Source organism: Microcaecilia unicolor, chromosome 9 (assembly GCF_901765095.1).
Source record: "Microcaecilia unicolor chromosome 9, aMicUni1.1, whole genome shotgun sequence".
Lineage (NCBI taxonomy): Eukaryota > Metazoa > Chordata > Amphibia > Gymnophiona > Siphonopidae > Microcaecilia > Microcaecilia unicolor.
Window position 1 is genome coordinate 53,169,191 of NC_044039.1, and position 27,871 is coordinate 53,197,061.

Consider the following 27,871-nt stretch of genomic DNA (forward strand, 5'->3'; position numbering starts at 1 on the left):
AATCAAGGTAAGGCATATACAAAAAGTAGCACGTATAAGTTTATCTTGTTGGGCAGACTGGATGGACCGTGCAGATCTTTTTCTGCCATCATCTACTATGTTACTATCCTGCTTATTTTCGAAGGAGAAGGGTGGCCATCTTCCGACACAAATCGGGAGATGGCCGTCCTTCTCCTAAAGCCAGCCAAATCGGTATAATCGAAAGCTGATTTTGGCCGGCTTCAAATGCTTTCCGTCGCAGGGCTGGCCAAAGTTCAAGGGGGCGTGTCGGCAGTGTACCGAAGGAGGGATGGGGGCATGGTTAAGAGATGGCCGGCCTCAGCCGATAATGGAAAAAAGAAGGCCAGCCCTGATGAGCATTTGGCCGACTTTACTTGGTCCCTTTTTGTTCACGACCAAGCCTCCAAAAGGTGCCTGAACTGACCAGATGACCACCGGAGGGAATCAGGGATCACCTCCCCTTACTCCCTCAGTGGTCACCAACCCCCTCCTACCCAAAAAATAAAAGAAAAAGACATTTTTTGCCAGCCTCAAATGTCATACCCAGCTCCATCACAGCAGTATGCCAGTCCCTGGAGCAGTTTTTAGTGAGTGCAGTGCACTTCAGGTAGGCGGACTCAGGCCCATCCCCCCCTACCTGTTACACTTGTGGTGGCAAATGTTGATCCCTCCAAACCCCCCCAAAACCTACTGTACCCACATGTAGGTGCCCCCCTTCACCCCTTAGGGCTATGGTAGTGGTGTACAGTTTTGGGGAGTGGGTTTTGGGGGGGGGGGTTGGGGGGCTGAGCACACAAGGTAAGGGAGCTATGCACCTGGGAGCAATTTATGATGTCCACTGCAATGCCCCCTAGGCTGCCCGGTTGGTGTCCTGGCATGTGAGGGGGACCAGTGCACTACAAACGCTGGCTCCTCCCATGACCAAATGTCTTGGATTTGGCCAGGTTTGAGATGGCCGCCACTAGTTTCCATTATCGGCGAAAACCAATGGCGGCCATCTCTATCGCCAGCGATCTCTAAGGGTGGCCCAAATGTTGAGATTTGGCCAGCCCTGACCGTATTATCAAAACGAAAGATAGCCGGCCATCTTGTTTCGATAATACAGTGGGGTACGCCGCTTTACAGGGCCATCATTATAGATGGCCACCCTTATAGATGACCGGCCCCATTCGATTATGCCCCTCTATGTTACTTTGACCTAGTACTTTGAACAACACTGGTTGTGAACTAAGGTTTTTTTTTTTTTTAATTTCTTTATTTATAAATTTTTTTTTACATCTACATCTATAAAAACATAAATGTTACAGAAATTTGGAAATTAAATATTATTAGGTAATACATATTACCGAAAAATCATTAAAGGAAAATATTTTATAACTTTGTCCACAAATCTTTGAGTCAAGATCTAAGAAATTTAACATAGGTAACATAATTTAATATTAAACAGCGGAAGGGTGAAACGTATTACCACAGCCAAATATTAACAGCATTCTCTTGGTTACGGGTTCGCCTCCAGAGGCGAAACACTCCTTTCTTTTGATTCAATAAAATCTAACAACTTCATAGAGTTAAAGAAGAGGTAATTAACCGAATTAAAGGTAATACAACACCTACAAGGAAATTTCAAAATAAAGGTTCCCCCTAACTTTAAAACTCTAGGTTTATAAATCAAAAATTCTTTTCTTTTCTTCTGAGTGGCACGAGCCATATCAGGGAAAACTTGTATCTTATGTCCCAGAAATAAATCATTTATATGTCTAAAATATGATCGCAGAATATTATTGCGATCAGGTTCAAGCACGAATGTTACCAATAATGTTGTTCTTTCAGAGATGAATTCAAGTGAGGTTTCCAGGAACTCAGTTAAATTCAATTCAGCAGGAGGAGCAGCTTGAGATTTATCTTTAGGTAATCCAGGTCTTCCCGTGATGTACTGGGTTCTCGTTATAGGCGGATATGCCTCCTCCGGAATCCCCAGTACATCCTTAAAATATCTTCTAAGCATATCCACTGCATTTATCAGAGGAGATTTCGGGAAATTTAAAAATCTCAAATTGTTCCTTCGACCACAGTTTTCAAGGTATTCAAGCTTTCTGTCCTGGATATCTCTTTCCTTAATTAAGGCTTCTGTGAGATTATGCAACTTCTGAATTTCTCCTTGATTTGTTAAAATCTTAGCATTCTGTGCTTGAATTTGCTCAGAAAATATCTGGTTAGATTTTTTAAAATCAGTTATTTCATTATTGACTGAAGTATTCATTTGAATCAAGAGTGCTATTCACTCCCTGGATAGCGTCCCATAACATACTCATAGTAACTACCGCTGGTTTTTTTATTCCTCCGGTACTCACGGTCCCGATCTCCTGGGCAGTTGAGGCTGATTCACAAACGGAATCCTGTGACGCTGTTTCTCTGCCTGGGGTAGAAGTCCTCATGGGTCCTCCTTCAGACGCTGGGGGTCCAGGAATTTCCGTGGCCTCCAAGCGATATGACCCCATGAGTAACAAATCATCTCCGGGTCGCGGAGGTGCGGTATGAGAGGGAGGACTCAACGTAACTCCCTCTATGCTGCACTCGGTCCTCTGAAGGGCCGGGTCATTCGAGGTGGATGTACGCTCACCAGGAACCAAAACTCTGAAACTATCCAAAGTCGTCTGGCGTGAGGCAGGAGTTAACTGTGGGACTATGGAGGTAGGGACCGCTGCTTTCCCCTTTATCTTTCCCATCGCTAGGTCGGAGAAAGTTGCCCTTCGGCAAGGCGTTTGAGACAAGTTCGAGAGCTTCAAGTCCCGACTTCCGCTCTTGTCGCCATCTTGACTCCGACCCTATGACCTTTCTGTGAACTAAGGTTTGTTTTTTTGTTTTTTTTTAAATCGTAGTCTTCATATAGGCTGATTTTAACTGAGCCAAAACCTAATTTGGTTTGGAATGTTTGTTTTGTTTTTTGGTTTGGTTTGTGAGTTTTATTTTTTTTTTATTTAGGTATGGCGTTTTTTCCTATTTTCTCTTTGCTATAATACTATATTTAATGTTAGACACTCATGTCCAGCACTTTAAATAAGTATCTAAGATAGGAATATCATTGTAATAAAGCTACCTGCTTTCAGAGTATCGTAAAAGATGAGATGTAAGTGTTGCATGTGCTGATAAAGAAATGAAGACAGCATCATTATCTTTCAAATAGATTTCCAAATTAAATTGAAAAGGATTTTAATTATATGCCAAAATTAATATGCAGTAAATGCAAAGGTTGTGTACTAACTGTAAATTCATCCATGCTTGCTGCACAAGTGACAATATGCAGTAACTGTCATGACTCTTGGGGCTTGGTACTAAGAAGCCCCAATATCATGGAGCATAACCCTGGCGCAGCAATCACCTGAAGTCTCTATTATTTTATAAAGTCTCTTTTATTGAATAAATCACAGATAATTTACTCACAGATAGATGTTCAGGATACAGAGACTTCTTAATCTGGAGGCTGTGGGAGGTGGAGATCTGAAGAGAGGTAGTTGTATTGCAGGGGGAGGGGAAAGTAGTTGAACAGGTAGAAATAGTCCAAAGCTGGGTGACTGCAATGTGCAATATCTCATTTGGAAGAAGATATTTACAGGGTAAAAAAATCCAGGTTCGTTACAGGGAGTGCGAGGGCTTAGACGTTACAGGGATTTTCAGCAGGACAGAGCTGTCTGGAGCGAGATGGTGTTGGCTCCATGCCCTGGCTATAATGGAGGAAGAAGCCCCTCGTGGCTGAAAGGACAAAGAAGTGTTGGGGCTTCACACAGGGAGGAGCAGATAGAGACCAATGGGGACAGAGCCTGCTATCGGATAGCAAGGGGTAGTCCTAGAGATAGGAGGGAAAGGTCATACCTGGCTGACCTCTGTGGACAGAATAGTAAGACTGAGCAGGAAGACAAAAGAGCCAAGCTTGGCAGAGAGAGAGGGAGAGAGAGAAGGTCTGAGCAGCCTCACAACCAGTGATAGCAGTTCTTACACAGCCAAACAAGCGTGGTTGCACTGCCTGTGAACTACATTACCCACAGTGCATTGCTCATGTATTTTTCCAGTGGGGAAACTGCAGCAATGATAGTCCTTGGGACTGAGAATAACAGTAAAGGCATTACACACATTTTAGGATCACGTTATAAACTAGTGCGAGGCTGTCGGAGGACAGAACACTCCCCGCCTGGTATCGGTAGATACCACTATCCTTATTCTCACACTTTATCAAATTAATCGCATGCAAGGTCCATTATTGACATTCAGGCTGTCCATCAGCTGTCACGATCCCAGACTTCAAACAAACAGTCGCGAACTCTGGAACAACGTGAGTTCTTGACCTATTGTCGTCGAACGGCAGCAGGAGGCAAACCTCCCGAGCAGGACTGGACTAACAAGCTTGGTTTGGCTGGAACCAGTTGCTAGGACGGACTTGGCTTAGCAGGAACAGGATTCAAGATGCTGGAACCAGGTTCAGGATGCTCAAACAAGCTGGACGGGAATAGGATTCAGGATGCTGGAACAAACTTGGCAGGAACGGGAGCTGAAAGCAAACGAAGCAGAGACGAGCAGGCAGGGGACTGGAGCTGGAGACAACCAGGATAGACACAAGCAGGATACAAAGCTAGCCCTCACAGACAAACAACAGGACTAAGGCTGAAGCTAAGGCAGAGAGGGACTAGAACAAACAAGGCAGGCTAGGCAGGACACAAACCCGACCTAGAGACAGACAACAGACTAAGGCTGGCGCTAAGGTAGAGGAGAACTAGAACAAGCAAGGCTGACTAGGCAGGACACAAATCTGACCTACACAGACAAACAACAGAACTACGGCTGAAGGTTGAACCCAGCACACAAACAGACTGAGAAGAGCAGAGGCAGAAGTGCCCATAGGCACACAGACTATGAACGAGGTAGAAGTGCTACGCTTCCTTATAAACAGGACAGAGGCAGGAAATACACAGAACCCAAAGTGAGGCTTGACACACACAGGAGGGAAACACGCAGACAGTAGCCAGCACAGCAGCTGACCCTCAGGACAAGGTGTGGACCAGAGGGGGATCACGACCACAGTTGTGGTACTGGCTGTAGGGTCATCTTCTTCATCACACAGGAGCTTAAACGAGAGACAGACAACAACAACACTAGACAACACAAAACAGAGAGAGAGCCTTTGAGTCCTTGGTCTTCATGGGAGGATGGCGACTCTCTGTGCTTGTGCTTCTTCGGGTGGTCCAGGAAGCGAAATCTTGGCGGTGGGTCATACGGGCCATTCACTGTAGACAGGATGCTTCGTTGGGTGCGCTGGTGCAGCTGGGTGGAGACCCAAAGGGTGAATTCCCAGTTTAGGCCAAGGCGGCGTTGAAACGAGGGTGTGTCCACACCCAAGTCTAGATCTTTCAGGTCTCTGGCATGGTCTACTGAAGGGAATGACTCATCTTTACTGAACTCTTTGTTCATCATGCTCAGGAACTCTTTATCTTTTATGGAGAAGGCTGGTTCGTCTCCATCTTTGGTGTTCTGGAACACTGAGCTTCCCAGGTGTTCTCCTAGATCTGCTGGAGAGACTGTTTTGTAGAGCGTTCGGACAATGCTCTGTTCCTTCTGGGCGGGAGCTTCTTTGGTGATTAAGTGGTTGGTACATGGCTCGAACAAGGAAGAGCACCCGCTGTCTAGGACATTGGTGTGAAGTACCTTGACATTTGACTTTCTTGTTCGCTTGAGGCAGGCATCGCCTGCGGTTGTCCCACCCAAGTTGAGTGGGTGTGCATAGGGAGCACTGCATGGGCTCTTGCCTGATTCATGGATACCCAGGGGTTCTGGTGCATCTCTGTCTGGCCAAGGCGAGATCTCAGCGTCTGGCTTCAAGTATGCAAGCTGGTTGGTGGTGGGCCTCAGGTAAGGGTGATTCCGGGCAGCCTGTAGCGTGGGACTCTCACCCTTGTCATTTGGTATCTGGTCACGTTCAAACTTTGTGAGTGACTGTGGCATGGTGTTGCCATTCATAGCCTCTATCGCATAACCGCTTGCTGCTTGCCTTGCCGTCTGTACGGCCTTTGCACAAGTTTTGATGCTGTCTTGGGCGTAGTTTTGGTGGATGTCGAACAGGTCATGGCGCTCTGATCTTGCAAGAGGCCTGTTGTTCTGCTCATTTATGACAACGTACGTTTTGGCTGCTTCGTCACGTCGTCCTTTAAGGTGCACTTCGGTCAAGCATGTCTTGGTGCGGCATTTACCTTCGCAATTTCCTTCACACACCTTCGTGCATCTCGGAGTGGCTTGGAATGTTGGTGCCTTCTCCTCCTCCGTCTCCCCGCCATGATTCGATGCGGGGTTAGAACTCGGTTCGGCATCATCTGGGTGTACGGCATAGACGCTCTGGTCGTTGCCATGTTCTGTACCCTTGATAGGTACTCTGCCGTTTTTGACCGGATGATCTGAATTCAATTCTTCTACACGTGTGGCTGTTTCCTTTCTCAGCCTGTGCAGCATCGTGTGCTTCTCTTGCTTAGGAGTAAGCTTCATACTTGCTATGGCATCCTCGGAATCGGATTTCTCCGTTCTGTGCCGCTCAGGGCGGTCATTGGACTGGGTAAGCTCTGCGCTCCCCAGATCTTTGCTGGTCAGACACTCTGCTGGCTCATCTCTTGCTGTGGCTTTAAGTCGAGCCGCTGACGTCACTGCCAGTTGGTTGGCTTGCGCCTTTCCGACACTTGATGCGGAGTGTGGCTGTCCAGCTCCCTCTGGTTTAGACCAAGGGAGTTCAGCCGATATTCTGCTTGAGAGCAACTGCTCCGGTCTCTCTTGCTTCTGCCCTGTGCGAGGGCTTAGACTTTGCGATGAGCGTTCTAGCTCGTTTCCCTTTCGCTTCAGCCCTATGTGAGGGCTCAGACTCTGTGGTGAGCGTTCTTGCTCATTTCCCTTTTGCTTCTGCCCTGTGCGAGGGCTCAGACTCTGCGGTGAGCATTCTTGCTCGTGTCTCTCCTGCCCCCAGTCTGCGTGAAGGCTCGGACTCTGCGGTGAGCGTTCCTGCTCATGTCCCCTTTGCTTCTGCTCTGTGCGAGGGCTCAGACTCTGCGGTGAGCATTCTTGCTCGTGTCTCTCCTGCCCCCAGTCTGCGTGAAGGCTCGGACTCTGTGGTGAGCGTTCTTGCTCGTTCCTCCTTTGCTTCCGCCCTGCGCGAGGGCTCAGATTCTGTGATGAGCGTTCTAGCTCGTTTCCCTTTTTCTTCCACCCTGTACGAGGGCTCAGACTCTGCGGTGAGCGTTCTTGCTCATGTCTCTTCTGCCCCCAGTCTGCGTGAAGGCTCGGACTCTGCGGTGAGCGTTCCTACATAAGTACATAAGTACATAAGTAGTGCCATACTGGGAAAGACCAAAGGTCCATCTAGCCCAGCATCCTGTCACCGACAGTGGCCAATCCAGGTCAAGGGCACCTGACACGCTCCCCAAACGTAAAAACATTCCAGACAAGTTGTACCTAAAAATGAGGAATTTTTCCAGTCCATTTAATAGCGGTCTATGGACTTGTCCTTTAGGAATCTATCTAACCCCTTTTTAAACTCCGTCAAGCTAACCGCCCGTACCACGTTCTCCGGCAATGAATTCCAGAGTCTAATTACACGTTGGGTGAAGAAAAATTTTCTCCGATTCGTTTTAAATTTACCACACTGTAGCTTCAACTCATGCCCTCTAGTCCTAGTATTTTTGGATAGCGTGAACAGTCGCTTCACATCCACCCGATCCATTCCACTCATTATTTTATACACTTCTATCATATCTCCCCTCAGCCGTCTCTTCTCCAAGCTGAAAAGCCCTAGCCTTCTCAGCCTCTCTTCATAGGAAAGTCGTCCCATCCCCACTATCATTTTCGTCGCCCTTCGCTGTACCTTTTCCAATTCTACTATATCTTTTTGAGATACGGAGACCAGTACTGAACACAATACTCCAGGTGCGGTCGCACCATGGAGCGATACAACGGCATTATAACATCCGCACACCTGGACTCCATACCCTTCTTAATAACACCCAACATTCTATTCGCTTTCCTAGCCGCAGCAGCACACTGAGCAGAAGGTTTCAGCGCATCATCGACGACGACACCCAGATCCCTTTCTTGATCCGTAACTCCTAACGCGGAACCTTGCAAGACGTAGCTATAATTCGGGTTCCTCTTACCCACATGCATCACTTTGCACTTGTCAACATTGAACTTCATCTGCCACTTGCACGCCCATTCTCCCAGTCTCGCAAGGTCCTCCTGTAATCGTTCACATTCCTCCTGCGACTTGACGACCCTGAATAATTTTGTGTCATCGGCGAATTTAATTACCTCACTAGTTATTCCCATCTCTAGGTCATTTATAAATACATTAAAAGCAACGGACCCAGCACAGACCCCTGCGGGACCCCACTAACTACCCTCCTCCACTGAGAATACTGGCCACGCAATCCTACTCTCTGCTTCCTATCTTTCAACCAGTTCTTAATCCATAATAATACCCTACCTCCGATTCCATGACTCTGCAATTTCTTCAGGAGTCTTTCGTGCTCATTTCCCCTTTGCTTCTGCCCTGCGCGAGGGCTCAGACTTTGCGGTGAGCGTTCTTGCTCATGTCTCTTCTGCCCCCAGTCTGCGTGAAGGCTCGGACTCTGCGGTGAGCGTTCCTGCTCGTGTCCCCTTTGCGGTGAGCATTCTTGCTCGTTTCCCTTTTGCTTCCGTCCCATGTGAGGGCTCAGACTCTGCGGTGAGCATTCTTGCTCGTGTCTCTCCTGCCTCCAGTCGGTGTGAAGGCTCAGATTCTGTTGCTGAGATGGCGCATCTCTGTTAGCGCATCTTTCTGGAGCAAGTGCTAGTGGTAGTGCATCCGTGTGCATGCTTGCGTGTGAGTCACTGTCGTACGAGCTTGCCTCTGTAGTGTGCTCTGCTTTAGGCTCATTCATCTTGGGTGCGTTAAACTCTGACGAAAGTAGATCAGGTTCCTCGGCATATGAGGGTTCTTCTGACTCAAATTGCTTTAATGCGCTAGTAGGTGATGGGGTGTCTGCCATCGCATGAGCTTTGGTTCTTAGCGCAGGATCTTCAGAGACAAGGCGGTTAAGTCGTTTCTTTCTGTCATTCTGATCTGCAGCAGCTTCGAGAGCCTTGGCCTTTGCCTCTAGTGAAGCTAGTTTTTTCTCATGCTGGAGCACTTCTGTGATAATGTCTCGCCCAGCTTTTTCACGCACAGTCTCAGCCTCCATCTCTGCCCTTATGCGCGCTTCTCCAACCTCCATCTTGGCCTTTCTGCGGGCTTCCTCAGCATCCAGCGCAACCAGTTTTAGCTTCAGGGCGGCTTCTTGTGCAATGTAAGGAAACTGAGCCTTGGCCACCTGTGCCATAACCCGCGCCTGAAGGGCCGCCGACCTGGCTGTCGATTGGCTGGAACGGCTTAGTTTCTCGCTATACTTTTCTTGCTTTGCTTGATAAAGTTCCAGGAGTTTCTGGGTTACCTGGCAAGTTCTTCTGCTCTTGAACAATGCGATGCCCTCTGGCCATTTCTGTGCGCCTGGTGCAGGGGACACTTCATCTGGTCTTGTCTGTAAGGCGTTAAGTTCTGCCATCCTGCCCTGGTTTGCTTATCTGTCTTTATTAAGTGAAAAGTCAACTCGTGTGCAGGGGGGCTGGGGATGTAAGGATTACCCAGCACGAAGCAGTTTGTCTTTCAAGCTGTTGGATTCAACTGGATCAAGTTTCACTGTTATGTTTCTGGGCAAAGGAGGAGGGAGGGGGGACTGGAGAGAGTAGCTCTGAGTCAGGGCTGTGGCTTCAAGCAGTAACCTAGCAACAGATTGCCTCCCGCCCTTCTTGCCCAAAGACCTTCAGGGCTCAGATTTCTGAGGCTGGAGGGAGAGGAGAGGGGGACCTTCCAAGTGTCCTCAGTAATCACAGAGGTGTGATATTCAGACAAAGAGCTAGCTGCACATTCTTTGGCTCACTCTGATGTCCTGCTTGAAGGTTAAACGTTCACAGGTTTGTCAACACAAAACAATTTTCTTCTCTCTCTGACCCTTTAGCTGCTGGCTTCATTTACTGATGACCCAGAAAAAGGGGGGGGGGGGGCTGCTCTCGAGCAGGAGAGGACAATAGGACAGTGCTTTTGACTTAATGGCTCTCTGGAATGTGACCCATTGCTAGCACAGTCTTCTCAAAGCTTTGGTTTTAAAAACTCTGCAAATCCACTGTTTTTTCACAACTAAGTTCTTCTGATAAATGCTTTTAAACTTTAAACAGTCCAATGTTGCTTTCTTTAGCTGCAAGTTCACTTAAATGCATTTCAATTAACATAGGCAGTGCTTACTGGTGAGCCAGATGAGAAGGGGTCCCTTCTGTGCAGGAGAGGGTATTTAAATTAATCACTATCAAGAATGCAGGCAGACACTGGATTCAGTTTAAACCTCCACGATTTTCTGCTTCTTTCACAAGCTCCACTTATCTAGTAAATGCATTTTAACTTTAACAGATCATCCAACATTGCTTTCCTTATGGCTTCACTAGAATGCAGATCAATTAACATCCAGACAATGCGCAGTTACTGATTTTACTTTTCTTTTCCACACAGCTATTCAGTTATAATTCTGGATTTTTTACTGTCATGACTCTTGGGGCTTGGTACTAAGAAGCCCCAATATCATGGAGCATAACCCTGGCGCAGCAATCACCTGAAGTCTCTATTATTTTATAAAGTCTCTTTTATTGAATAAATCACAGATAATTTACTCACAGATAGATGTTCAGGATACAGAGACTTCTTAATCTGGAGGCTGTGGGAGGTGGAGATCTGAAGAGAGGTAGTTGTATTGCAGGGGGAGGGGAAAGTAGTTGAACAGGTAGAAATAGTCCAAAGCTGGGTGACTGCAATGTGCAATATCTCATTTGGAAGAAGATATTTACAGGGTAAAAAAATCCAGGTTCGTTACAGGGAGTGCGAGGGCTTAGACGTTACAGGGATTTTCAGCAGGACAGAGCTGTCTGGAGCGAGATGGTGTTGGCTCCATGCCCTGGTTATAATGGAGGAAGAAGCCCCTCGTGGCTGAAAGGACAAAGAAGTGTTGGGGCTTCACACAGGGAGGAGCAGATAGAGACCAATGGGGACAGAGCCTGCTATCGGATAGCAAGGGGTAGTCCTAGAGATAGGAGGGAAAGGTCATACCTGGCTGACCTCTGTGGACAGAATAGTAAGACTGAGCAGGAAGACAAAAGAGCCAAGCTTGGCAGAGAGAGAGGGAGAGAGAGAAGGTCTGAGCAGCCTCACAACCAGTGATAGCAGTTCTTACACAGCCAAACAAGTGTGGTTGCACTGCCTGTGAACTACATTACCCACAGTGCATTGCTCATGTATTTTTCCAGTGGGGAAACTGCAGCAATGATAGTCCTTGGGACTGAGAATAACAGTAAAGGCATTACACACATTTTAGGATCACGTTATAAACTAGTGCGAGGCTGTCGGAGGACAGAACAGTAACACACAGTCCATGCACATTCCCACCCTAACATGCTATGCAATTAGTGCATGAATTAGCACAGACTATCTGCATAGCACAGTTTAGTAAACTTGACCCTGAGATCAATGATTCCCAAAACGTGGGTCAGGACCCCAAACACAGTCACATCATCAGTGGATGGGGGTCACAGAAACAGAGCTGCTCTCCCTCCCTCTGGGCCTCCATTGTGACCTTTGTCCAGTAATGGCAATCAGCTTGGAGGTTCTGAATTAGTGACCCTGCCCCTCCCCCCTTCCTGTGTGTGTTTCTTGTTAAACTGGAAACCCATCCAGAGTACCAGGGGTCTGTGAGCATGACTAGCACACAGGGGCCTGTGCTGACTGCTGCATTTGTGCTCTGGATAAGTGGGAGGAAAAGAAAGTGGAAGAGAGTGGAGCTCTGCCATTTTGTTTTAATCATCATTTGGGGTCATGTGAATTTTTAACTGCTAAAATGGGGTCATACTGGATGAAAAAGTTTTGGAAGCACTGCCTTAGGATGTAATCCCTTAAAGGACAGGAAATACCCAGCTTATCTAAATGTAGCTTGCCCTGACCTACTACTGAAAAGGCACACGTAAAATAAATAAAAAAAATAATGGCTACCTAAAAGACCAGCAATATTACCTCTGTTTTGTCCATTAATATTCAAATGAGATAGTATTTCAAAATTCCCAATTCAAAGCCCTGCATTACAGAGAAAATATGTTAAATCTACCATTAGTGGATCAACATATTGCAGGTTGTTCAATCACACAGCTGTGGATGCTGTTCTCGAGGTCTTACACTTCAAACAACACACCAGAGGCGAAATTGCGAGCACATATCTTGTTATGGGTTATATTCTCTATAATTGGAGCACAGAACAATCAAATCTAAAAGATGCACCATTCCACTACCATTCCATTTTATTTACAGTTTTTTACATATAAAGGAAAGCTTGTCATTTTCCATTTCCTGTAACTTCCAGCAAACCTTTAGAAGAAAGAAAATACATACAAATGTATTAGTATGTTTACAAGAATAATTAGGTTTTACATGTCATATACTACAAAATAAGTTATGTCTCATTTGGTTGGATTAGAATCTATCCCTTATAAGGGTATATTTCATTGCTTGTTTAGACCTTGTGTTGCTATTTCGCACAGGTCTGTAATACCCTCTTCTCTTTCGTCGACATCCTGCCACAAGAAGGAGAAAACAGCAGCAAAACAGGAAAAAGGAAGAGCAAAGTGTTATCGGAATCAACCATGGGCTTGTCGTCCCTTTCCACAAGAGTCCCTGATCCTCATTCTCACTATCTGAAGAATAGTTCTTGCCACTGTATCCCTTGGTTTCATTAAGGTGCTGCTTGCTGCTATTGAGATGGGCTGGGCTAGGTATATGAGAGAATAACTTTGTGCCCGAAGGCACAGAGGTGGAGAAAATGATCTTGTTTTCCAAACCGTTGTCCCACTGTGTACTTTCTGAACTTAAGAAAGTCTCTTTGGAAGTGTGGTCCAGTGGAATTGATTTCACCTTGGAGTCTTTAGTGAGTTCATTTTTTTGGACTGTACTGCTTGAACTGCTGTCTGCCATGAGGTTCTGGCTTGTGATAGAGGCCTGGGTGGGAAGTGACATCGCAGACAATTTTGCATACTGGTATTTTTTTGAGTCTGTAATCTTAGAACTGTTTTGCCTTTCCCACTTGTGAAACGAGGACCGGGTGTTTAAATCTCTGAAAGATGTTTTTTCAAACACAAGCAGATCTGGATCAACCCCTGTAAATTAAGCAAGTATTACGTCACTAAAGAAAATAAAGTACCCCTAACTGCAAACAGCAAGAGGTTTTCATGCCATCAAAATGTAACAAATAAAATACACATATTTTGCTGTTTATATTCCTAAATAATTTACACTGAACCAATTTCTGCAGTTTTCTAATTTGTCATATTCATAGCTGTCTTTGTTGCAACATTAATGCAATGTATGACGAAGTATGATTAAAATGATAAATGAGCATGCAAATGTAAGAGGTTATTAAGGACCTGGATTTGATTCCGATTTCAAATCTTTTACTCCTTGGCAGATATAGATGGAAGGTATTGTGGAGATAGTATTCACAGCCTCTGCTAGATGAAAAAGTCAAAACTATTGCATAATGGTGACATCTAGGGGCCCTTGGTCTAGAGCCCAACTGAACCCAGGATTTTCAGTTTGTGACAAAACCAAATCTGCAACAAACCCCCCTCCCCCACTCCCTCTCATATACCCAACCAAAAAGGTCTCCCTCCCATGCCGAGCCAACCCCTCTCCCGACAGTGGTCCCCCTCCCTCACGATCACTCCCCCTTCCCACGGCCTACTTTAGGAAGACCTGGTGGTTTAGTGGAATCTTCGGGGGCAGGAACAAACCCCACTTGAGTCTCCCACCTGTACTGGTTCCAATTGCAAAATGCTGCTGGGACTTCCTGCAACATTCTTGCCAGCCATTGCAAATGGAGCAGTGGCACAGGGCAGGAACGAGTGGGGTTTGTTCCTGCTTCTGAAGACTCCACTAGACCATCAGGCCTTCCTAAGGTAGTCCCATGGAGGGCTTATGGAGGGGTTCAGGTTTCAGATGACAATGTACAGGCATTTTCACTGAAACCTGAACCTGGATTTCAGTCTTGGTGCCAAATATGAAACTAAAATTTGGTCAGCTTCTAACTTGGACTCCATTTAGGCACCCCTGAGGCTGTGCGGTAGGAGCCTGTTCTATAACACAGGGGGTTCTTAACCTTTTTAGGTTTCTGCACACTTAACTTTCAGACTGGCAAAAGAATCGGTTGGATTGCTAGATGACCGACAGGTAAAAGGGGCACTCAGGGAAGACAAGGCCATAGCAGAGAGATTAAATTAATTCTTTGCTTTGGTCTTCACCGAGGAAAATGTGGGAGAGATACCAGTGCCAGAAATAGTATTCAATGCAGATGAGTCAGAGAAACTGAATCAAATCTCAGTAAACCTGGAAGATGTAATGGGGCAATTTGACAAATTGAAGAGTAGCAAATCGCCAGGACCGGATGGTATACATCCCAGAGTATTGATAGAATTGAAAAATGAACTTGCAGAACTATTGTTAGTAATATGTAATTTATCTTTAAAATCAAGCATGGTACCAAAAGATTGGAGGGTGGCCAATGTAACGCTGATTTTTAAAAAGGGTTCCAGAGGTGATCTGGAAAATTACACACCGGTGAGCCTGACGTCGGTGCCAAGCAAAATGGTAGAGACTATTATAAAGAACAAAATTACAGAGCATATTCAAAAGCATGGATTAATGAGACAAAGCCAACATGGATTTACTGAAGGGAAATCTTGCCTCACCAATCTACTACATTTCTTTGAAGGGGTAAACAAACATCTGGATAAAGGTGAGCTGGTCGATATTGTGTATCTGGATTTTCAAAAGACATGACAAAGTACCTCAAAAAAGACTCCAGAGGAAGTTGGAAAGTCATGGGACAGGAGGTAGTGTTCTATTGTGGATTAAAAATAGTTAAAAGACAGAAAACAGAGAGTAGGGTTAAATGGCCAGTATTCTCAATGCAAAAGGGTAGATAGTGGAGTTCTGCAGGGGTCTGTGCTGGGACCACTGCTTTTTAACATATTTATAAATGATCTAAATATGGGAATAACTAGTGAGCTAATTAAATTTGCTGACACCAAGAAGTTATTCAAAGTTGTTAAATTGCAAGAGGATTGTGAAACATTGCAAGACGACCTTACGAGACTGGGCATCCAAATGGCAGATGATGTTTAAAGTGAGCAAGTGTAAAGTGATGCATGTGGGAAAGAGGAACCCAAACTATAGCTATGTGATGCAAGGTTCCACATTAGGAGTCACCGACCAGATGATATGTTGAAACCCTCTGCTCAGTGTGCTGCAGCAACAAAGAAAGCAAATAGTATGTTAGGTATTATTAGGAAAGGAATGGAAAATAAAAACAAGGGTGTTATAATGCCTTTATATCGCTCCAAGGTGTGAGCGCACCTTGAATACTGTGTGCATTTCTGGTTACTGCATCTTATAAAAGATATAGTGGAATTAGAAAAGGTACAGAGAAGGGCGACGAAAATGATAAAGGGGATGGGACAACTTCCCTATGAGGAAAAGCTGAAATGACTTGGGCTCTTCAGCTTGGAGAAAAGACGGCTGAGAGGAGATGTGATAGAGGTATATAAAATACTGAGTGGAGTGGAACAGGTAGATGTGAATCGCTTGTTTACTCTTTCCAAAAATACTAGGACTAGGGGGCACACAATAAAGCTACAAAGTAGTAAATTTAAAACAAATCGGAGGGTTCTTCACTCAATGTGTAATTAAACTCTGAAATTCGTTGCCAGAGAATGTGGTAAAAGCAGTTAGATTAGTGGAGTTTAAAAAGGTTTGGATAGCTTCCTAAAAGAAATGTCCATAAGTCATTATTACGATGGACTTGGGAAAATCTACTGCTTATTTCTAGGATAAGCAAAATAAAATGTATTGTACTGTTTTGGGATCTTGCCAGGGACTTGTGACCTGGATTGGCCACTGTTAGAAACAGTATACTGGGCTTGATGGACCTTCAGTCTGTCCCAGTATGGCAACACCTATGTACTTATGTTCTTGCTATGTAATCTTCCTTCGGGCTCCTTGTCTGCATCTTTCAGTTTGAGTCAGCTATATTTTTCTGCCTTCCTCCCCTATGCTGACTTGCTGCGCTATACGCATCAGCTCCTTATTGGCCTGCAACTTCTACCTGCAGCACTGGGTTCTTCTTCTGAATAGCCCGATGGGTGGTATTTTTACTTTTGCATCACTTTCCCGGATGGTTCTGACACAGGATTTTCTTGCATGTCTTTCGGTGACACCCTGAGGAGACTCTCTCGAATGTCATTTTATTTCTTAGCTGCCTATCAAGCTGAACTCTTTACACTTGGGCTTACCTGCGGCCAGGCTTGCTTAGTTTTCTCTTTCCAAGTTAGCAGCATACTTATGTAGCATTCAAAGCTTCCTTCTCTGCAGACCTTCACTATAGTATCATGAAGGCTCTTGTCTGCATTCATTTGCAGGCTTCCCAGTATTTTACATGTCTTGCCCAAATTCATGACTGCAGGACATGTCTGCATCTCTTGACACAGTGTGTAACTCCCTTGCCATCACCTCTGCAACCGCATATTTTCTATTTGCTTGACCAAGGCCTTTCCTACACTGTTTAGCAGAGGATCTGCCTACTTCCTTGGCTCCTCTGCTATTTCTTCATCAGAGCAGATGCCTTGGAGGCACCTCTTGGCAATACATTGTTGTTCTGCAATTAGCTGCCATTTCTGTTTCTGCTCAGTTTGCTGCATTTTATTATGTGGGTTTTGGCAGTTTTTTTCACTGCAGACCATGCTTATCTGTCTAGCCGCAGTGTTTTCTGCTGTACCACTTCTGACTTCCTATTAACTTCCAGATAAGTGTTTATAAGCATACTCTTTAAATTGATTCTTCCATAAATGACACAAAAGAGCAATTAACAAGATGGTCTATGCTCCCGGTGTCGTTAACGGGACGGATACAGTTGTTCCGTATGATAGTATTCCCGCGCTGGCTCTACGTACTACAGGCCCTACCTCTGAGATTGGCAAGGCGGTAACTGGGGGCACTTAGAAGTATAGTGATGAAGTTTTGTTGGGCCGGCAAAAAACCCAAGATGAAGTGGCAACACCTATTAAGGAACTGGAGGACGGGGGGGGCTAGGACTGCCAGATATGTGGTCGTACAACCAGGCATGCCTCCTGAGACATCTGCGGGACTGGCTTCTGGGTATGACCACATACACAGATGTAGGAATGGAGAAGGCATATTTTCATCCGTGGCATATGAATAATTTATTGCATGTTAAGCGGAAAGGACAGTTGCCTGTTAGACTTAGAGAAAGCATGTTGCTGGGGCCGTTGTGGTATATGTAGCGGGAGCTGTTGCAAAGGTGTGGACAGGACCCGACTTCCAGTGTGTTCCTATCACTAGCTGGGAATGATGATTTCACACCAGACAGGGAAAATGCAGTGTTCCGCAAATTGCTGGAACAGGGTGTAGAGTTACTAGAAAGCTTTCTTCAAGAGGATGGTACCTTGATCTCACTGGCAGATTTCCAACAAAGATGCTCGGGGGGGAGGGGGGTGGGAACTGGCGGAGCTTCTGGCCTATCATCAACTAACACATTATGTGCATAGTCTAGTATAGGAGGGGCTGTCCCTCACATTTGGGAGACAGCTCAGGGAATTTATGGAGGGCGATGCATTGGGTCAGGTCTCGATCTCATGCTTCCGCAGGGAGCTAGAGAAAGGGAGACCGGAATGGCAGGTATCAGAGGTGGCGGTGAGGTGGAGTGCGGAAGCGCAGCAACAAATTTCTGAGCGTCACATAAAACAAGCATTGATGGGCATACTGAAGGTGATTCACAGTGCAGAATTACAAGAATGCCAGTATAGAATCCTACATAGAGCATACTTCTCTCCCAGAAGGGCTTTCCATGCCAAAGTAGTGCCTTCGGACTGCTGCCTAAAATGTAAACAGAACAATTCAACTATGGTACATTGCCTATGGCAGTGTAGACCCCTTAAAGCCTTTTGGTGGAGACTGGGTAACTACATGGGAGAGGTACTAGGGTATTCGGTTGCTCTCACCTTTGCGAGATGTTGCTGGGCAGGTGGGGGGTTGGTACCCAAGGGGAGCGGGTGTTTATGAGTAAAGCATGCATAGTGGGGAAAAAATGAATTCTCAATCACTGGGTGGTGGACGTGCCTCCCTCTCACTGGTACTGGAGGAACAGGCTGCATCAACTCATGCTTTGGGAAGCAAGGGGGGCACGGCTGACACCAAAGCGGCAGATGAGATTCTTGAGTGTCTGGGGGAAATACATAAATATCACCCCGGACGCATAGCCAAGTGCTCAATGGACTGCCCTGGGGTTCGGAGGAGACTGGAGGAGCTCATGTATAAGATAGGCACACAGGAAGGGAGGAGGGGGAGAGTTGGAGGGGGGAAGGGAATACACAGGGGTGAGCATGGGGGTTTAGGGGTATCTTGACACTGTTGGTAGGGAGGGGAAGTGAGGGATGAAGGAGGGGGAAGTGGGATTAAAACAGCAAAAAAACATTGGATACCTCTTTGTACTATGTATACTGACTGTAACGCAACAGGTTGTATTACGCACACGGAAACCTCTGTGATGATGATGTTCTTAATGTTGCTGAAGTTCTAATAAAAATGATTTAAACATTAAATTGATTCTTCCAGAGATTGATTTGATAAAAAGATAAAATTATAAAATTAACAAAAAAGATTATGTGTCAATGAATACAAATTTTACAGGAGGTTTTTTGCCAATGATTACAAGGGAGTCTATAAGTCCAAGATTGATATGTCTGTGACAATTTCTGAGGTCTTTTCCTCCCTTTCACAATTTATATTTTTTCTGCACTTAATTCATTCATAGATTTCGCTTGTGTGTTCCTATAAACTTGGCTGCACAGTTTCCTTTGAGGCATAACCTTCTGCTTCTCTATCCAGTATTGGCACAGCCAGTATGCTTGGTTGCCTGCAGAGTTTGCCTACATTTCTGCATTTCTGGCTATACAAATGATTCTCTACCTATTTGCACGGTGAGACTTCTTCTATACCTGCATAGCAGCTCCATCTCTGAATGATGACCACGGCTCTACCTTGGAATGTAGAGAATGGCTCCACCTCGAAATGTAGAGAACGGCTCCACCTTGAAATGTAGAGCACGGATCCACCTCCAAATTAAGATCACGGCTCTGGCTCCGAATGGCTAGCAGCTCCATCTCTCTCTGGACAGCACAGCTCCATTTTTGAGTTCAGGACACTTACTCTATCTCTGAGCATGGAGCACAGATCCATCTTTGAATATAGAGCTTGGTTCTATCACTGAATGTGGATCACAGCTCCACCTCTTAAGGCAGAACACAATTCCATCTCTGAGTCTGGAGTACAGCTCCATCACTGAATGTGAAGCATGACTCCATCTCTGATGGTGAAGCACAGCTCCATCTTGGGATGTGAAGCACAGCCCATCACTGAAGATGACATGGAACTCCAGTAGGGCACAGCCTCATCATTGAATATGAAGCACAGCTCCGTCTCTGAATCTGCAACAAAACTCGGTCTCTGAATGTGGAGTTCAGATCCTTCTCTCAATGTAGACATGGCTCCTTCTCTGATTGTTGGGCAATGCTCCATCTTTGAGCATGGAACACAGCTCCATCTCTGAATATTGGAAACAGCTCTGTTGCTGTTTGCACTTCACAGCTTCATCTCTGTCTGCAGAGCATGGTTTTATTCAGTCAGCAGGGTATTGCTCCATATCTGACTGAGGAGCCTGGCCCCATATTCGGCTGCAGGACATGGCTCAGTATCTGATTAAGGAGGGAGACTCCTTGACTGCAAGGAACAGCTTCATTTTCATTTGCAAACACAGTTCCATCTATACTAGATAGGATCTTAGTGCTGGGGAGGAGCCGGCTGTCTTGGTAAATGTGGGTACCAATGACATAGGAAAATGTGGGAGGGAGGGTCTGGAAGCCAAATATAGGCTCTTAGGTAGAAAACTGAAGTCCAGATCCTCCAGAGTAGCATTTTCAGAAATGCCAGAGAGATGCAGCCAAAGCTCCGAAGTCTCAATGCATGGCTGAAACAATGGTGCAGGGATAAGGGATTTAGATTTGTTAGTAACTGGGCAACATTCTGGGAAAGGGGGAGACAGTTTTGAAAGGCTGGACTCCACTTTAACCGGGATGGAACCAGGTTGCTGGCATTAACGTTGGAGTCTTGGCAGCCATCTTCAACAAGCGGCGGCAGTGAAAGGATCAACAGCAGCAGGCAGGAAAGCTTGGGGACATTTCCTGCCCCGAAGCAAGCCACTAGACCACCAGGGTGATGCGAGGTATGTGTGGGGAGGACATCCAGGGCTGGAGGAGAGGAGGGTAGGAGGGAGGGAGTTGAAGACAGGGTAGTCTCTGTTTTCACTTTCATTCCACGGGAACCCCGCAGGACCCAGGATCCCCGTGGACCTAGGTCCATCCCCATGGGATCCCTGCAGTCCAAGAGGGGATTCCCATGGGATCCACAGGGATCCTGCTATCCCCATTCCCGTGCAGCTCTCTAGGCTAAAAGAGATAAGAAGAGAAATTGCTGCAGAGGCTAAAATTAACAGTAAAAACTTTTTCAGGTACATCAGAAGCAGAAAACCTGCGAGAGAATCCGTGGGACCATTAGATCATGAAGGAGCAAAGGCGGCACTCAGGGAGGTGAAGAGCATAGCCGAGAAACTGAATGAATTCTTTGCTTCAGCCTTTATGGAAGAAGATGTAAGAGATCTACCTGTACTGGAAATGGTTTTCAAGGGTGGTGATGTGGAGGAACTGAATGAAATTATGGTGAACCTGGAAGACGTACTGAGTCAAATAGACAAATTAAAGAGTAGTAAACCTCCTGCACCGGATGGCATACATCCGTGTACTGAAAGAACTCAAGGATGAAATTGCTGATCTGCTGTTAGTAATATGTAACCATTTACTCTCAAGGTGTGCGTGAGCTCAATATTGTATGACAAATGGAGGAATATATTTATAGACAACTTTGAAAGTCAACAGATGTTCTGAATTTGTCTGTATAAGCCTCCCTGTCATTGGTGTGACCCCTGACGCAGGTGCGGTTGCACCGAAACACGGCCCGTGTCGGGTCTCCCTTCATTTGATCATTAAAAGGTTTTCAATATAAGTATTGTGCCCCTTTTATTTTTAAAGGCCCTTTGTGCTGTTTTTTCTTGCTTAGTAATATCCTTATCGTAATAGCCTTATCGTATCTTGAGACTCTACAAATTATACGAACGGCTTTGTTTTGAATAGTTTGTAGGCGTTTCAAATTGAGTTTAGTAATGCCCGCATAAATGATATTACAATAATCAAGGCACGTCGTAATGTAAGCATAAGCCAAAATATGCAGTGAGTTATTGTCTATTGAATTTCTGATAGAGCGTAATTGTCTTAGATGATAAAAGGATTTTTTTTACTACTTCTGATATCTGATCATTAAATGATAGAACTGAGTCTATAATCACACCTAAGTATTTGACAGATTGTACCGGGACAATTTGCCTGTCAAACAAAGTAGGGATTTGAGTTGGTATCGAACTATGACCTGTTATCCAACAAGCTATTGTCTTTTCAGGATTTAGTAGCAGTTTATGCTTAAAAAGCCAGCAAGCAACCTTGCTGAGACATTCTTGTATAGGCTTTAAATCTATGTTTGATGGATCTACAAGAAATCATCAGCATAAGAATATGAACTGATACCCGATGACTGACTAAGCAGTGCTAGTGGGCTGACAAATAAATTAAACAATAGCAGTGACAGGATTGAGCCCTGTGGAACACCACAGGAAATAGTATAAGATTTTGAGGTAGATGAGTTTTTTACCACTTTATATGAGCGATTACTAAGAAAGGAGGAGAACCATTTATAAACAGTACCAGAAATTTTATTGCAAGTGTTCTAATAATAGATTATGATCAATCAAATCAAATGCTGCAGATAGGTCAAGTGAGATAAGTAAGGCAATCCTGCCTTGTTCAAGTCTTGAATGTAGTTCACTCAAAAGGGCTGTCACTAACCTTTTCTAAAACCTGACTGTCTTGGGTGTAATGCATTTATAGATTCAGAGTGTGACTGAAGCTGTGAAAATACAATGGTTCCAATATTTTTGTCAAAAAGGGAAGATTTGAAACCGGTCGATAGTTATTTGGGGAAAGTAGGTTAAGTGAAGGTTTTTTTTAAACTGGGCTTTACCAGGGGCTTAGGCAGACAGCAGATTTTAGGTGGTCCTAGTCATGAAGTAGATGGGCACCAAGTGTTCTCCTCCCCCCCTCCCACCCACCAACTTAAAAGAAATATCTCAGCTTGCAGGAAAATGCTGCTGTCCACCTTGGCAGTCTGCAGCAGGCATGCACTGAGGCTGGTATCAGCAGCTTCAGACTCTTAGACTGCTAGAGATCACTGTTTTTGGCACCATCAGGTCTTCAGCTGGCAGAGCTTGGGATCCCCATCAGCTAGCACTAAACATGTGGTGCTGTTGGATGGGCCTGAGCCCTAAGTGGATGGGCCCCAGCCCACCCAGGCCCACCTGTGGCTATGCCACTGGGCTTCACCAGCTATTAAGGAAGCCTTGGTGAAGCCCAATGGCATAGCCTATTGTACCTACTGTACCTATTGGATCCTAAGGAGCTTAGCCGAGATTGGGTGGCAGAGCCAGTGGCGGGAGGCGGGGATGGTGCTGGGCAGACTTATACGGTCTGTACCAGAGCCGGTGGTGGGAGGCAGGACTGGTGGTTGGGAGGCGGGGGTAGTGCTGGGCAGACTTATACGGTCTGTGCCCTGAAAAGGAAAGGTACAAATCAAGGTAAGGTATACACAAAAAGTAGCACATATGAGTTTATCTTGTTGGGCAGACTGGTTGGACCGTGCAGGTCTTTTTCTGCCATCATCTACTATGTTACTATGTTACTCCTTCCGTGAGATTCTTTACTACCGTATCATTGCATGTAGGTAAGTTAATAAACCCAAAGATGAGATTTTGAGCCAATCTGAACGAATAGGATCAAGAGAACAATAAGTAATAGAGAGACTAGACACTATCTTTTGAAATGATGTGAATGAGGGAAACTCAAATGAATGCCATGATCCCGAGAGACTTGAGAAGGGTTTGTCATTTAATATGTTAGTAGTGTTTGCAAACTGTGCTCTTATCTATCTTTGATATAAAGAAACTAGCTAAGATTTCTGCATCTACACGAGATGTAGTTTCACAAGTCTGTGGTTTTGCTGTTATTTGTTTTACTATAGAAAAACGTTGCTTAGGTGAGTTGGAAGCCTGTTGGATTTGTTTGGAATATTATGAAGTCTTTGCAATTCTAATCTGTGTTAAGAAGTACCGTTGACATTGTTTGCATTTATTTTTCAACTCTTCAGTTTTTCCTATTCTCCACTTCCATTCTGGATTCTACAAATGGTGTGTAAAATTGTGCGCTATTCTGAGATGAACATGTAATTAAATCGGCTATTGTGTCAATCAGTGCCAATAATTGGCTTTAATTGGCAACAATTTGGATTTGCATGCGCATCTTGCTATGTGCTATTCTATAAAGATCTGCAAACAAATCTTTTAGTATGCAACTCAAAAGAGGGCATGGCCATGGGAAGGGCATGGGTGGGTCAGGGCATTCACCAAAGAGGCGTGCAGTATTACTGAATACTGGGGATCTACGCCTAAATTATGCTCCAGGATTTACACCAGGTTTCATCTGGTATAAATCCTCGTGCCCAAATTTGCGCAAAACTCAACTCTAAGCAGAGTGCCATTTACAGAATAATGCTTCACGCAGATTTTTTTTCGGCGTTGAATTTGAGCATCATTTACTAATCTAGTGCATACTGGGCTTGATATTCAGCTGGCGGCGGGCACACTTTTGCTGTCCACCGCCGGCATTAAATCTGGATATTTAAAGCCGGGTGTTCCTAGCAACCAGCACTGAATAGCCAGGGTTTTTTTAGCCACTAAAAACTTAACCGGCTATGCAGATATTCACTGCTCACCATTTGACCGCTATTTGACCGCTAAACTTATCCAGTTAGGCACTGAATATCAGCACCTAACTGGAAAAGTCACACAATATAGCCAGTTATGCGTTAGGTGCTAACTGGCAATATTCAGCGGAGATAACAGGTTATTTGCTGCTGAATATTAAGTTAGCCACTGATATGCTATTTAACCAGCCAGCAGCAACCTGTCTGGCAGGTTAAATAGCTTTGAATATCGGGGGAACTGTGTTTTGGCTCACGAGTTGAGGCATGTTCTCCAGCTTGGTGCATCAGTTATATGTCTGAACCTAGCTGCACTTCCTGTTTTGGGACTCTGGTTCACCTTTAATTCCTAGCAGTCCTAGTTGTAGTTTTTCCAGTTGACTGCTTTGCTCCTTGGGCCAGGACCATGCGGGTTATTCTTTCTTCGCCTTCAGGTTGTCACTCGATCTGCGGCCCCTCCGTACCTCTCTACCCTCATCTCCCCTTACGTCCCTACCCGTAACCTCCGCTCTCAAGACAAATCCCTCCTTTCAGTACCCTTCTCCACCACCTCCAACTCCAGGCTCCGTCCCTTCTGTCTTGCCTCACCCCATGCCTGGAACAAACTCCCTGAGCCCATACGCCGTGCCCCCTCCCTACCCATCTTCAAATCAATGCTCAAAGCCCACCTCTTCAATGTCGCCTTCGGCACCTAATCACTACACCTCTTCTCAGAAAACTTATCTACCCCAACTTGACATTTCGTCCTTTAGATTGTAAGCTCTTCCGAGCAGGGACCGTCCTTAATTGTCAATTTGTACAGCGCTACGTAACCCTAGTAGCGCTCTAGAAATGTTAAGTAGTAGTAAGTAGTAGTAGTAGGTTGTCAGGCTGGTCGTGAGCCCTTGAGCCCAGGCCAAGGCCTAGTACAGCTTTTAGGCCAAGGCCTAGGATGGACTGAACAGGTACTATATGCTACCCCAGCTACCAAGCCCTGCACACATACAGGCAACCAACTTGCACTTCCAGAAAGGGGGAGATAGGGCATTCAGGCCGGCCTCATGGCCTATTGGGAACCCACTTGCTCAGAATACAGTCATAAGGGCCTCACGACCTAACCGGAACCAATTCAAACCCAGGGAAGGGAGAAAGAAAAAACGAGGGGTCTCCACGGGGACTAGAGCACCAACACACTAAGTGCTCGCTAAGGTCACAAGGAAAAAATGAACTAAGAGAGTTAACTATAGGAAACACGTCAGGCTGTACCCCACAGCACACAAAGGAAATGAGGGACTGAGAAATATGGATACAGAGCACAGACCCCCAGCAGAGAGGGGAGGGAAAAGCCAGCAAAAAATAGAGAGCTGGGCCTGAGACGCACCCCGCACAGAAAGAGCAGTACACAGTAGTAGCGAGTGTAGTGACAGCAAAAAAATAACTAAAACAGTCACAAGAGAAAGACTGCTCCAAACACTCAGCTTCCAGAGGCAGGGAAAATACTGCAGTCAAAGGGTTAACCAGGCTCTGAACACACAGCTGCCAGAGGCAGGAACACTGCAGACAAGAGATGACATAAACACAGGGAAAGAACAAACAAACAACCCCCATGGAAAGGAACAAAGGTCCTGAGTCTGCCACAAAGACAAGAAGCATGACAAAATACAAACACAACACAAAAGGGTAACTCCAAGGGAAACAAAACAAACAACCTGGAACAGAACAATAAACGAGCTTACCACAAAGCACCACAGTCAAACAGAGGAAAGCACAGGTGAGGGAAAAGGGGTAATCAGACACACACTGGAAGAAGCAAGCACACTGAGACAGAGCAACAGAGGGCTACAAGCAAGGAAGGAGAAAACAAGCTCCACCACACACACAACAAAAGCTCAAACAGCGCAAGGTAAAGCTTCAGCAAAAAAACAAAGGGCAATGCCAAAGCAAGGGTTGTAGGGAAGGGTAAGCTTAAGTAGATCAGACTGACGTCAGCTCAGCACAGATAGGCCAATCAGGAACAGTTCCAGGCATTCCCCTGTCTGACTAGCATAATCATAACACAGGTTCTGAGGTTGGCCAGTTAATATCTCTCTCTGTAGTCTCACCCCTTATAGGCATAGCTTTGCTACATCCCATTCATCTGGACTGGTCTGGTATGACAACAAAGAAGGAAAAATTATGTCTTACCTGATCATTTTCTTTCCTTTAATCCTACCAGACCAGTCCAGACTCCTGCACAATTCATTCACTGGTTTTCTTTCCATCATGCAGTGTTCCTTTCTCTCTGTCTCTTTGATAGATTTTATTAATTCCATTATTAGATGATTTCTTGCAGCTCTGTCTCACACTTCTCCTTCATTAGTATGCCAGTGGTTTGTTTATACACCTACTTTCTGGATGGATTAATTGGCTGAATGAGATGGTTGGTCTTAGGTGCTGAACACTGACTGGCAATTTGGTTAGGAGCACCATTGCTTGGCTAATCGAAATACTGAACATTCCAGGCTGCACCATACACTTAAGAGGTGATTCATGAGAGCTACTTTTCTCTGTCTCCATTTGCTAGTTGATGGACATAACCCATTCACCTGGACTGGTCTGGTGGGAGTAAAGGAAAAAAAATTATCAGGTAATATATAATAAAAAAAAAAAAAAAAAAAAAAAAAAATATATATATATATATATATATATATATATATATATATCTAAGACGGCACAGTAATTGCGATTACTGCCGCAACTACTACTACTACTGACTAACGTGCCATTTATTAATCATGATTAAAAATTTTAATTGTGGTTAATAAAAGAAATCACCCCCCAGTGCCTTTACCTTTTCCTCTCCTGGCATGGGGCCGCAATTACATTTTTTCTCCTTCTTCTTCCCTTCCTCTCCATCCCTTCCTCTGATTGAGAGTTTAGCAGGATCCTAATTGGCTCTTTGCCACGGAGTCAATGAGGAGGGCTGCTATTTTGCAGCCGGTTGAATATCAGCGCACTCCCCTAAGTGAGACCCCTTCTGCTGCTACTGCCTGTCCAGACTGCCTTTCACTGCTGTTGCTGCTCAGTTTGCTGTCGCTGCTGCCTGCCCACCACTGCCCAGTCTGCTGTTGCGGCCTACCTGCCCTGCTGTCGCTGCTGCTGACCACTCACTCGCCTGCCCACCCATCCGTAGCTGCATGGCCACCCACCTCAAGTAAGTAATCTCCCAGTCCAGCGATCCAGCAGTCCTGGTCCCCTTCTCCTCCCCTCCACCAAGGTCCAGTGGTCCCTGGTTCTTTTTTGTTCTCCCCTCCCCTGAGGTCCAGCCTTTCCATTCAGCGATCCTGGTCCCCTTCCCCTCCCCGCTCCAACTTGGTCCAGCCATCCATTGTCTTGGTCCTGATCCCCTTCTCCTCCCCTTCCCCGAGGTCCAGCAGTACCGGTCTCCTTCTCCTCCCCTCCCCGAGGTCCAGAAGTCCAAATCCCCTTCTCCCTTCCCCTGATCAGGCATGCAGGCAGGCAGGCGGTCTGTGTGTGTATGTGTGTGTGTGTGTGGGGGGGGGGGGGACAGGAGAGAAGAGAGATGCAGTCACATACTATGTGACTGCATCTCTTCCCTCCTGTTCTCTCCCCCCTCCCCCAAAGACTGCCTGGCAGTGCCTGCTGCCTGATCTGAGTCACAGACAAGGCATGCAGCACACAGTCTGGGGAGGGGGAGACTGGGGTGGAAGACAGATGCAGTCA

At 45.6% G+C, this 27,871-nt stretch overlaps 1 protein-coding gene across 3 annotated transcripts in view; it reads right to left on the reverse strand.

Moving 5' to 3' along the window:
* Positions 1–12,483: 12,483 nt before the first annotated feature.
* Positions 12,484–27,871, reverse strand: part of MANSC4 (MANSC domain containing 4) — a 98,536-nt gene continuing 83,148 nt past the window's right edge. For all 3 annotated transcript variants that reach the window (XM_030214560.1, XM_030214558.1, XM_030214561.1), the window contains exon 3: positions 12,484–13,281. In XM_030214560.1, coding sequence (XP_030070420.1) covers positions 12,602–13,281 — 680 coding nt within the window. In that variant the 3' untranslated portion in view covers positions 12,484–12,601. The remainder of the gene's footprint in view (positions 13,282–27,871) is intronic.